Source organism: Lampris incognitus, chromosome 20 (genome assembly GCF_029633865.1).
Source record: "Lampris incognitus isolate fLamInc1 chromosome 20, fLamInc1.hap2, whole genome shotgun sequence".
In the NCBI taxonomy this organism is placed as follows: Eukaryota; Metazoa; Chordata; class Actinopteri; order Lampriformes; family Lampridae; genus Lampris; species Lampris incognitus.
Window position 1 is genome coordinate 16,671,433 of NC_079230.1, and position 12,580 is coordinate 16,684,012.

The 12,580-nt window shown below is 44.7% G+C and overlaps 3 protein-coding genes across 3 annotated transcripts; all 3 read right to left on the minus strand.

Moving 5' to 3' along the window:
• Positions 1-430: 430 nt before the first annotated feature.
• On the minus strand, positions 431-3,325 carry LOC130130431 (UDP-glucuronosyltransferase 2C1-like). Its single transcript, XM_056300139.1, has 2 exons — positions 3,229-3,325; positions 431-2,020 (listed from the first exon to the last, which is right to left on the minus strand). The coding sequence occupies exons 1-2, from the start codon at positions 3,250-3,252 to the stop codon at positions 440-442; spliced, it is 1,605 nt and encodes a 534-aa protein (XP_056156114.1). The 5' UTR covers positions 3,253-3,325; the 3' UTR covers positions 431-439.
• A 1,338-nt stretch (positions 3,326-4,663) lies between these two features.
• Positions 4,664-7,941, minus strand: LOC130130701 (cornifelin homolog). The gene is made up of 3 exons (XM_056300481.1): positions 7,779-7,941; positions 6,341-6,525; positions 4,664-5,714 (listed from the first exon to the last, which is right to left on the minus strand). The coding sequence occupies exons 1-3, from the start codon at positions 7,882-7,884 to the stop codon at positions 5,484-5,486; spliced, it is 522 nt and encodes a 173-aa protein (XP_056156456.1). The 5' UTR covers positions 7,885-7,941; the 3' UTR covers positions 4,664-5,483.
• Positions 7,942-8,576: 635 nt separating this feature from the next.
• LOC130130702 (cornifelin homolog A-like) lies at positions 8,577-11,855 on the minus strand. The gene is given in 4 exon segments (XM_056300482.1): positions 8,577-9,599; positions 11,020-11,126; positions 11,129-11,173; positions 11,750-11,855. Coding segments are annotated over 4 exon segments (381 nt in total). The 3' UTR covers positions 8,577-9,476.
• Positions 11,856-12,580: the final 725 nt, after the last annotated feature.

Below are 12,580 nucleotides of genomic sequence, written 5' to 3' on the forward strand. Positions count from 1 at the left end.
GCTTTAGTTTATTTGGCATATCACAGCATGTCAGACTAGATAACCATTAAAATCATAATGTTGAATGGCTTCAGTAGAAAACTGACTCAAGTCATTCAAATTGATTTCTTCCTTTTTTCTCTAAAGCTCTGTAAGACTAGATGTGTTATCAGTTTTTGAATCTTCAAAATGTTTTCCTCTATGAGCTTTACAGTTTAAGACCTTTATTGTTCAACCAGTATGGTAAGACATTTGCGGTTTTGAGCGGAAATAAATCTTCACAGTGAAATGTTGGATCAGTGGAAGTTTTTGCTGGTGTTCCAGCCACAGATTGGAAATGAAATGCTGGAGGTGACTCAGCTTCAATTACAAATGTCTGACTGTACTTTTGAATGGTCAATGGAATATTGCCATGTTAAAAAGTTAATTAATCTTTAAAGGACACCCATGCTTAAATCACTTACTCCACTTTCCTCTTCTGCCTGGATCTCCGGCAGCAGAGAAGGCCGCACAATGAGACTAGTACCCAAATAGTGACTCCACTGAGGGTGATGAGGATTAAAGCTACATCAAAACTGAAGTAGGAGTACCAGGGCAGGCTAAAAGCTGCTGAATGCAGGTGGGCTGCTCCTTTATTCCTGATGACATATTCAATCCAAAAGATGGCAGTGTCCATAGGGGAATGTGGCTGGTCACGGTGCAGCTGGGAGAGACGCTGCATGTTGTGGCGGTAGTAGGGAGTCTCCAGGACATCTCTTAGGGCCTCCAGGAAGTTTTCTTGAGTGAGTGAGGCAGCCTCCACCACCCTTGCTGCCCCACGCACCTTCAACCTTAATAGGTTGTCAAACTGGTCAAAGAGGAGGGGCAGGCCCACAACAGGGACTCCATGATAGATGGCCTCATATAGGCCGTTGGTGCCTCCATGAGCCACAAAGGCACGTGTCTTGGGATGTCCCAGGAGGTCATTCTGGGGTAGCCAGTCCAGCAGCAAGGTGTTGTTCCCCAGGGATGCCGGCCTCTGGCCCAAATACCTCCACACCACCTTCTGGGGGAGCTGAGCAAAAGCAGTGGCAATGGCCTCCATATTTTCTATGGGCAGAGCTGACACAAATGTCCCCAGAGTCATCACCACCACCCCATGCTCCCCAGAGCTCTGCATGAAGGCCTCCAACTCGGCAGAAAGGGGCTGGGCCTCACTGCACTGAAACCCCCCTATATAGACCATGTTGGGCATTGTGGGCCGTGGGAACTCAAAGACAAAGTCCGCCCTCACTAACCAGATCTCAGCCGAACGCTGCATAGCGAGCATGTCAGCTCCAGGGGGGAAGTGGCGTTTTAACACATTCGAATAGCACGGATTTATAAAAAAGTAGTGCTCCAACATGCTGTAGAGGTAATGCAACACATTCCTGGTCCTTTCCAGGAAGTCCATCTGATCAGTGAACTCTGTGCCTGACACAGGAACATAGGAGACAGGGGAGGGAGCCATGGTGAAATGGCTTTCTCCATTATTGATCCAGCGTACATTGAAGACCATTGGCAGCTGGAGGTAACTACCCAGAAACACCCCTATAGGCAGGCCAGGGTCGGTTAACATTAAGTCATATTTGGCATCCTGCAGCTTTTTCATTAAAACTGGATCATCCAACATTGCTGCAATAGCTCTAGCACAAATTTTATTACCCTTTTCCAACATGGACGTGAGCTCAAACTGTTGGCGGAAGGAGCGTATGAAAGCTGGCAGTTGACGGTGCATCATAATCCTTTGCATTAGCTTATTGTAGAAGTTCCTGTCCACCTCATCCTCCATCATGCGCACATTAATGGAAGTATAGAAAGGGGAATACTCTGGGATATACCAGCTCTTAGTAGAGCGCAGCACAGTGATGCTGTGACCTCTCGAGTGCAGCTCTCTCAGGATCACCTCCATGTTGATCCAGTGGCTTCCATCGACTGGAACCACCAGCATACTGCTTTCATGGCAATAACCAGGCCTGCAAAACAGGAGGCTGAGGGTGGTCAGGAAAAGAGTGATCATGTCCTGAATAGGAGAAAATAATAGATAACATATTCAGATCATTAGTTATCCACAACCCTAAATACACTGTTACAATTTATGGAAGGTATAACATTGATAGTGCCTGTAAAAGAGATGCAGGCCTACATAAACGACATAACAGATACATGAACATTGATTATGTTAGTTCGTATTGTGTGTCAGTTGAATGCTGTGATTTGTAACACAGCAGTGAAACACTAATATTTCTTTGAGAAAAATAATTTGTTGCATGACAGTCTTGGACAGGACATAACCAAGATTCTCAAACAGACACACTTTTTAACATGTGAGATGTAATTACTGTGCCCTTGGGGATGTATGATGACTGTGGAAACACAAGTTATCTTTCTTCCTGCTTATTTCGATTGCTAAGCTTGCCAGTTCAACATTTTAGAATTAAGCACAGTTAATCTGTTCAAACTAGTTTTCACAATAAAACTAGTCGGGGCATCCGATTTATTTATGTTGGCCAAGTCACTGTGAAATTGGCAAAATAACCTTAACAATTCAAATCTGACACCATCTTTCATTTGGAAATAATACTTTGGTCACAGATAAACTTTCATATTTTCAAACATTTCATTTGAGGACACAAGAACAAATTCTGCAGGCAAAATGAAGCCTTGAACTGTCTTATCAACCATAGATACTTTTTGCATGGCTATTGTGCAAACAGTGACACAACAAAATACAATATCTGCAGATAAAGCCCTTTATTCAGTTATAGAAATTAATTTGACAAGGGATTCTTATTTTGACAATAATGTGATGTGTTTTATACTGGTATAAATGTATAATGTGTTATAAAATTGGTGTCAGGACTGGACCTATAGCTTGTTCGTTTTTAAACAGAAGATTAAATTGAGTGAAACTGCAAAAAATGTGTCATACATGTAAACTTCAGATATTATGCCTATTCAACCTTTCTGGCAAAAAAAAAAAGGCCAAAGTGACAGACCGGATAGTAAAATGTGCTCTGTCAATGGAGTACCAATTGCACGTCTTCAGAATCAATAGAAAGGTATAACGCTGCTTCATGGCAATGTGACATCACATGCACATGCACACATACTTTCAGTTAAACTGCCCTTAAAAGAACAGCTTTTAAATTAGAATGTAAAACTAGCTAACATGCTGTTTGTGTGTGTGTTTGTGTATGTGTGAATAATATAGAATAAAGTGGGCCTCACCTGATGTGTTCTGTGTTGAGGCATCAGATCCCAAAGGTTACCTTGTTATCTGAGACACAGTGGGCTTTTCATATGCTTGCACAAAGTCTGGTTTCACATAAAAGCCTCTCTCCCCCTGGCCAAAGTTCAGTTTGGGAATTATAGCCAGCTCATAAAGGTCTTAATGGCATTATGCATAATATGAAGGGTCACTGTTGCACATAGCTGTGTATCTTTGGAAACCTTCATAAAAAGTTATCTCTGATGCACAATTGGGTGTTTTGACTGCAGCAAACTTTTTCCTGTACGTCAACATAATCTAGCTATCTATCTGTCTGTCTGTCTATCTGTCTGTCTGTCTGTCTGTCTGTCTGTCTCTATCTGTCTATCTATCTATCCATCTATCCATCTATCTGTCTGTCTGTCTGTCTCTATCTGTCTATCTATCTATCCATCTATCTGTCTGTCTGTCTGTCTGTCTATCTATCTGTCTGTCTGTCTATCTGTCTCTATCTGTCTATCTATCTATCCATCTATCTGTCTGTCTGTCTGTCTGTCTATCGCTTTCTGTCGTTCTTTCTTTCTTTCTTGAAGCCAAACAAACCAAACTCCTACTTACAGCCCTCCCAAGCTAAAGTGAAACCGACTACAATGTCCTTGGAGAACGCTGTTTCGATAAATCTCGGCTCTCATAACATCTTTGCCCTTTTGCTTCCGGTTCCTTTCCTTCCGCAAGAACTGCGGGGAATCACAATTCATCGGGTGTTGACGTGATCAAAACAACACAAGACGAGGGAGTTGAAGTTTTGATCACGGCAGACGGAGCCTCTGACGGACAACTCTCGCGGCCTTCAAAATAAAAGTCTCCCGTTTTACAGTTTCCACACGCTTTGTAATCAAACTCTAACCAGATGCGTTTAACTGTCTTTTGTTGCAATGCATTGGTTATTCTTGATACTGGTTTGTTTTTGATCATTATATATATATAACTTTGTTAAAAGAAACACCCAAGATAGGAAAAGTGCTCGACAAATATATATATATATATATATATAACTTTGTTAAAAGAAACACCTAAGATAGGAAAAGTGCTCAGCAAAAAAAAATTAAAAAAAAAAAATATATATATATATATATATATATATATATATATATATACATATATACACATTCCCCACCAGCCGCCCAATGACTGCTGGGATAGGCTCCAGCATCCCCGCGACCCTGAGATCAGGATAAGCGTTTTGGATAATGGGTGGCTATACATGTGTGTGTGTGCGCGTGTGTGTGTACCCTCCCTCAGCTATTTAGTTTACCTCGTTTACAATGCAGATCTCTAAAACCAAGGAGTGTATTATTTTATGCTTTTGTCAATAGGTAATTAATGTCAAAGCATGAGTTTGAGTGAAAGCTTCGAAGCGTCAGAAATAGTGCAAGTTTGACTTGTTTATTTATTTATTTTGATCTTTTATTTTTCATGATATATTTCTAACTTGGATACATGAGGACTGTATTGGTTGAGATAAAAATTCAGACTTTACACTGTCTCTTAATGCATAACTGTTCCTACTGCACTGTGGGAAAGATGGGAGCAAGGAGAGGAATGAAAGAAAAGGAGATCAGGGCGAGGGACAGAGAGTTGGATGGGAGGGTGGAGGGGAAAGAAGGAATGAGGGAGGGTGGAAGCGGCAAGGCCACGGCGGAGGGAAAGTAAAGTGAGCATGGATGATTACAATGACCCGGCCTGTTACTTGTGAACAGTCATATCAGAAAGCCGCAGCCTTCCCCTCCTCTCCTCTGACCTCTTTCTCTTCGGTGTTATGAAATTCCAAACCATGAAACTACAGACTGTCTCAAGGCTACAGGGCTGCTGGACCACATTCACTTGTCTCTTCTGGAGAGGCTAAAGAAAGCTGACAGTCTAGCTTCTGTATGAGGCATATTACCATGTCAATAAACCAAATTGCTTTATTCAGCTTTCACACAACCACACCAGACTCTCATTTAATGGTATCATTGGGGGGCGGGGGGGGTTTCTTTCCAGCAAATAGCTCTATAACCCATGGTATACGGTAACACAAGTGACATTACAAATGTCAAACTTCCGTTTCATTTATGATGAAACAGGAGAAACACATTCTCATACATAACGATCTAAGCTTGCCCCCTGTTTAGCACTTGCACCGGCCGGATTTCATAGTAACACATACATGACATGCAGAGGTCTACAAACTAACTTAGGGATTCAATCAGTGAAGTCACAAATCAATCATGGGTCACATGACCCTGGTGGTCAAGACACCCTGAGTGGGAAATGTGGAGATCTTTGGCTGGGAGGCGATGACTCCTGCATGGGTGGTCATTAGCATCGGCTGAGTCCCCATCACAGTCGGCTGGGCGTTGATGATGGTGAGAGTCTGGCTGCGCCTCTTGATCTCCCTCGCAATCTGGCACCAGGAACAAATGTTGCAGAAGGTGGTGTACACACAGTCACCTACCATGTCCCCCTGAGCCGACACAGGGAATAGAAGCAAATAACAGCTCAGTGACAACATCCTAACAAGCAGTGGATGTAACAACAAAACCCTGCTCACGCTTCTTTTTAGATCAGGGTCGGAGAAATACCGCATTTGAATTTTGTACGAGTCAAAATGTTTCTTGACTCCTTCCTCTTTCTTTTTCTTTTTCTTTTTTTTTTGTGGATTTTCCCCCCCCTTTTTTTCTCCCGAGTTGTATCTGGCCAGTTACCCCACTCTTAGGAGCTGTCCCGGTTGCTGCTCCACCCCCTCTGCTGATGCAGGGAGGGCTGCAGACTACCACATGCCTCCTCCAATACATGTGGAGTCGCCAGCCGCTTCTTTTCACCTGACAGTGAGGAGTTTCGCCAGGGGGACGTAGCACGTGGGAGGATCACGCTACCCCCCCCCCAGTTCCCCCTCCCCCAGAGGAACAGTTACCCCGGCCGACCAGAGGAGGCGCTAGCGCAGCGACCAGGACGCATACCCACATCCAGCTTCCCACCCGCAGACACAGCCAATTGTGTCTGTAGGGACGCCCGACCAAGCCGGAGGTAACACAGGGATTCGAACCAGCGATCCCTGGACAGCTGAATGCTTCCTCTTTCTGAACTCACCTGGATGCCATAGCGGTTCCTCACAGCGGCCCTCATGGACATGGACACAGGTGAGGTGCATGATGGGATTCCCGCAATCTGGAGAGGGGACCACATCACATCCATCAAAGGCAGACAGAAGCACTCTCCAAACTCTGACGTGGTGACGCAGGCAAAGCAAGGAAAACACCAGTAGGCAAAGCAACCTGACACGGCAAAGGGCAATAGGAATGAGATGTGCTGTTGCTGATAAAAGGCCTTATCTGACTCTCACTGCAAGGCAGCATCCAGTTACAGGGTTATTTTGTTGAACACATGCAATCCTCCAATACTTCAATACAGAACAGAAATTTTCTGCGAGTTCATTTTAAATGCAGTGTGTGATTTGTCACATCCAATGCATTTCTGAATTTAGAATTTGATCCTTTAGTCAAACCGATCAAGACTGATCATTGTGTTAAAATCCGCCAAAAGCTGATACCAAAGCTTGCATATTGGTAAAATTCTTCTACTTTGTTCAACGGTATCACCAAATAAATTACAAAAACAGTGTATGTGGACAAATCTCTGGCTTGTGTCAAGAATTATTTACTCAATAATTTAATGCATTAGGAATATTTATCTTTAGTTGTCTAACTTAACAGTAATTCGTTTTAAAAAAGAGCATTATATGAAGCGGTGCACTGCATTAAGTGGTTTTGTCTAATAATTGTATGATTAAACATGATAAGTTATGCCTCAGGCTGGATAGAATATCTTAAAATCAGTGCAGTCTAACTTGTTTCAAGACTCCTGGTCTTACAGGTAGATGAGAAATTTGATGTTGTTTTCAAGAAATCTCACTATTTGAAACAACTTACTGCACTGGCGAATTAACTTGCATGTTTTAGAGATTTTCTCATTTTAACGTGTAATTTTGTCTCAGTTTTGGCATGGCACTTTTGCAGTGTAAGTTACTGCTAATGATACCACAAAGCCCTGTAAACTTAACAGGTATTTGACAGAGGTTTCACTTTGGCAATGTTTTTGTGTATGTATTTTATATTGTGTATATATTTGTGTATTTTGTATACACGATACTGTACTGTACATTATGTGTATACTAGTACACTCTGTCATGCCCATCTAAACCTCAGGCATGTATGTAAGTAACCTGCTAACATCTATTTCAGCATCTCTGATATATTCTCTGCACCACTGCACTTTATCACCTCTTATTTCACCTGTATAAGTCAATCCTTGTGTCTATATCTGGAGATTGTTGTGTTGTAGTGTTGTCATTCTACCTTAAGTACACTGAGAGAGCCACGAAACCGGAGACGCATCCCATGTAGTGCAAACCCACATGGCCAGTAAACATGATTCAGATTCCAGCTCTGATTTATTGCACCTTGGCATCTAGTTGCCTTGCCGAGGTGCGACGACAACAATGGAGAAGCTGTGGGTGAAGCAGACTTACAGACTTTGACGTCATCACAGCAGCCACAGATGCCGGTACTCCACTGGTTCGAGTGGACTGCTATCATAGTCGGTTGCTGACTGTTGATTATCACATTTGTTGCCATGGTGATCACACAAACAAGGAAAAACCTGAAAGGCGTAAACAACAGTTTCACATGGCGTTCCTCTGACCCCCCCCCCCTCCACAGCGTTGACTCGACACCAGGCCCAAATAATTGGACAAAGTTCTCTGCGCACTCGCCCGCGCAGCTGTTTTCCTTCCTTGAATTGTTCTGTAACAGTGTATGGCTGGCTTAAATCATCACAGGGCCATTCACACCAGTTACTCAGACAGCTGCTGTGTAGCGCATTCACAGGGGGGGGGGGTGCAGATATTTACCATCGATCAAAACACGTTTCCCTAAATCTCACATGTCCCTGACTCCTGGGTCGGAATTTGCTAAACACAATCCTGTTGTTTTCGGGGACGACTGTCGAACTTCCTCGTATGAATTTGTTGCAGTCGTTTACCTCCTCCCTCTCCGCCTGTCAGTTAGTGCCCTGCGGTTAATATTCCTGCATTGTAATAAGTTCAGTTTAATTCAATGGATTTTAGTTTGCGGATGATAAAAAAAACTCACCTGACGTTGAAAAGCCTCTGTGGTCTCAGGTGTGGTACATCGCACTAGCAAGCCAAGCTGAGATTTAGCACTTTAAGGAAGAACTTTATTTTACATAACGATGATTTGCATGCCTGTGGTTTGCATAAAACTGAGCACCTTTCATGCATTTGATCAACTTCACACACAGAAAAGGCTCGGAGGTGTACCGTAGAGTTTATTGCTCTGCTTGTGCAGCTTTACCATGTGTGTATCGTCGACGCGATTACAAGACATTATCCACGTCCATCGCATGATCTTTGATAAATGACGTGTCAACAAGGAAATCCCATTTGTATGCGTTGGAGATCTAAAAAAAAAAACGCTTTGAGAGCGAGGAGTAATAGGAAAATACCCAGCATCCAAAACATTGTGAACAATTTTCCCAAAGGTAATACGCGTGGCGGATATGCTCGCATCTTTCCCCAAAAATGTTTTAACAGAAACTGGTGAAAAGAAAATAAATTACAAAGTCGATGGAAAATAACATGGATAGACACGTAAGAGCTTTAAAAACGCCCGGTCGACACGTGCGTTGTGATTGTGAGACAGTGTGAGCCGAATCAGTGGGGTTTAAAACACCGGTACAGCGTCATCATCTGCTTGATTGACAGGATTCACGGAGTTTAAAATGTCTGCTTATCTTTACTGTCCTAGGTAGCCATGAGCTCTGCTCCACCCACACACCTTCATGTGCTGGTCCTCAGTCAGCCGCTGGCTGGCATTCCTAGGACTCAGATGTGCGTGAAACAGATTAGAGATCGGTATTGGTTCAAGTGACAATGAAGTGACGTTGAGGAGGAATGTGGAGCCGGTGAGGGATGGAGAGGAACAATGAACCAGCATTCCAGCGTAAGTCATCTAGTGATCTTGCTAAATCCGGCGGTAGTGAAGAGGCAGAGGGTGTCAGTTTTCCTGACGGTGATGATGATGATGATGATGATGGCAATCACAACAGGGGATTGTGGCAATGGTGACATCAGCAGCGACGATGACGACTGTGGTGGTGGTGGTGGCGAAGGCGGTGTTTTGATGACTGAATCAGTTGTCCGCCGATTTTATCTGGTCCGGGTGTTGATAAGGGTGATGGGAGCCATCCTGGTTTTCATTTCTCTCGCTATCTGACACCAGCTGCAAGGCCCGCAGCAACAGCCGTAGATACAGTCGTTACAAACTGTATCCTGTTGGAGGGAGACAGAGGGAGTGGGAGGATTTAACACACACACACGGCAATATCTTGCATGCATATTGCATGCATGCAACTGTCAAACAGCAGCAGCGTATAAAAAATACTAAATACCTTTTTCCCCCGTTTTGTACAGTTAAACTAAATCACTGTAGAGTAAAGTGTCATTTGTCTCCACCCATGGTTAAAGGTTACACACAATAGCAGAGTTTTAACCTGTAAGAAGGACCTGCAGTCATTAATCATTGTCAAAGACCTAACCTTAGACATCTTATCTGAGGTCACTCGGATATTGAAACGCAACGGTTTAAAAACCGTTGTTCCATAACCACGGTGCGATCAATATACAGTAGGAATGTAAATACAGACAGACCGAGTCCATCAGCAGCGATCATAACCAGTTTTAGATGGATCATAGATCAGATTAATGGCACAGAGGAAGCATCACAGAGACACCAGAACACGGTTTGAAGACCTGCATTTGAACCCGTGGCACCTCATGCTCATTTAGTGTGACGTCTAAACCATCACTTGCGATTTAAGGTGAGCCAAACGCTTCTCCTGCCCTTGTTTGGATCAATTCATCCTTTTGGTTTTTACAGCGACACTACTGACACACTAGCTGTGTGCTGGAGATGCAGCCAAGCCTTTATAACTCTCATGTAAAACTGCTTCACAGGCTGAGGGTACGCTGTGGAGATTAGGATTAAGTGTCCTTTATTAATCCCCTTGGGGGAAATTCAGTTACTGCAAATTAACCTATCCTAGCTGTGATCTGTGTAGCTAGGAGCTGTGGGCTGCTGCCTTCATGCTGCGCCCGGGGACCAACTCCAGTTGCTTTCCCATTGCCTTGCTCAGGGGCACAAACAGGAAGGAGTATTAACCCTAACATGCAGGTATTTTTGATGGTGGGAGGAAGTCGGAGCACCCGGAGAAAACCCACCGCACACATGGGGAGAACATGCAAACTCCACACAGAGGACAACCTGGGATGACCCCTTCCCCCCTCCCAAGGTTGGACAACCCCAGGGTTCGAACCCAGGACCTTCTTGCTGTGAGGCGACAGCGCTAACCACTGGGCCACCCGTGCTGCCTGTTTACCATCATCATGACGTCATGATGATGGTAAACTCATGCGAATACGTGAGACAGCACTTTTTAAGGAAACACTTTGTTGGTGGTGGGGAAGAAAATGCGAGGGATCGAGTCCTCTCTGGTGCTCGTATGCACATGTGCCTGGCTGGAACATCTTGTATGGGTCAGATTTACTCAGTAAAAGGTCTGATTTCATATTTATGCACTCACTGAAAACTGAGTCATAACGCTTTAGAACCACCGGGCTTCTTCTCCACGATGCCCTGTGAACGTAGGGCATGCTCGGCTGTCCAAAATAACAGAGATCAGTACAGCCATACCTCGATGCCGTAGCGCTGTCGCACCGACACCCTGAGAGACACGGTCACCGGTGGGATGAGTCCAAAGGTGTCCAGCAAAGGCAGACACAGACACTCCCCGGCCTCATGGATGTCTTACATGTGAAGCAGGGGAGACACCAAAAGGCCAAGCAACCTTCAAAAGGAAGGGAACAAAGTCACATTGGTGAGAGAGAGAGAGAGAGAGAGAGAGAGAGAGAGAGAGAGAGAGAGAGAGAGAGAGAGAGAGAGAGAGAGAGAGAGAGAGAGAGAGAGAGAGAGAGGGGATGCATTCATCAGAGGGGCTGTAAAATTGGATGTCGTGGACTGCTGAAGGTGGATTCAAATGGGTTCCCTGGTTAAACAAGTATCAGAGTGACATAACAAAACCTCATGATGCTGTGTTTGGGGAGGGGGTTCTAAAACAATCTGGTATTTTACTCTTTTCGAACCCAGGCAATGTTTGCCATCAGTTTGCTGGTTTGGACGTCACACACACACACACACACACACACACACAAACACACACACTGAAGACAGTAAATTCTTGCGTTATCATAACGAACATTGCTGTGGAATGATGAAGGTGCTCGAAACCCAGATGTTACCGTAGACGCTAATCAGTTGTCGTGCCTCCACCCAGATAGATGTATCTAAAGCCCATCAGAAATTCTTGATACCACACAACATGCGAACAAACAACACAACCATACTAGCAAACAGCTCGACTTACACTGGGGCAGGTCGTCGAAACAGTCACAGATCCCGGAGTTCCACTGGTTGGAGAAGTTGCTCACGCTGAACGGCTTGGGCTGGTTGACAACCATTTTGGTGGACATGGCAAGAGCTTGCAAAGGAAACACAGGTCAGAATAAAGGGCGAGACCGAGAAAGCTGCAAGTCTGTGCAACACAGAGGAAACGTTGCACTCAAAGTAACATATATGAGTACTTTACTTGCAGTCGTGGTTAAGGTCAATATTGCGTTATTTTTTCAACGGGGGTAAAAGAACACCTTTGATATAGCCGTCATCGTTCTTTTGTTTTTTGTTTTTTTTTTTGTCGTTTTTGTTTCTCCCAATTGTATCCGACCAATTACCCCACTCTTCCGAGCCGTTCCGGTCGCTGCTCCACTCGGCGAGGGGTGGGGGGGGGGGATCTACCCAGATCGGCAAGGCCAGGGAGAGCCATTCCGGTCGCTGCTCCACGACTACCACATGCCTCCTCCGATACATGTGGAGTCGTAGCGCGTGGGAGGATCACGCTATTCCCCCCAGGCCCCCTGAACAGGCGCCCCGCGTCCAACCGACCGGAGGAGGCGCTAGTGCAGCGACCAGGACGCATACCCACATCCGCCTTCTCTCCCGCAGACAACGGCCAATTGTGTCTGTGGGGACGCCCGACCAAGCCGGAGGTAACACGGGGATTCGAACCGGCGATCCCCATTTTGGTAGGCAACAGAACAGACCGCTACGCTACCGGACGCCCAGCCGTCGTCATTCTTGCCTATGGTTTTGTTTTGGCCAGCTGGCAAAATGGTAGAATTATGGTAGATAAATCATAATT

What these genes read in the sequence shown, in the direction of transcription:
- LOC130130431 (XM_056300139.1), bottom strand. Translation starts at nt 3,252, where the DNA reads ATGCCTCAACACAGAACACATCAG. An exon ending in CTCAACACAGAACACATCAG is followed by an intron (nt 2,021 to 3,228) that starts GTGAGGCCCACT and finishes TCTCCTATTCAG; the next exon opens with GACATGATCACTCTTTTCCT.
- LOC130130701 (XM_056300481.1), bottom strand. Translation starts at nt 7,884, where the DNA reads ATGGCAACAAATGTGATAATCAACAGTCAGCAACCGACTATGATAGCA. An exon ending in CTGTGATGACGTCAAAGTCT is followed by an intron (nt 6,526 to 7,778) that starts GTAAGTCTGCTT and finishes TTGCCGTGTCAG; the next exon opens with GTTGCTTTGCCTACTGGTGT. An exon ending in GGAACCGCTATGGCATCCAG is followed by an intron (nt 5,715 to 6,340) that starts GTGAGTTCAGAA and finishes GTGTCGGCTCAG; the next exon opens with GGGGACATGGTAGGTGACTG.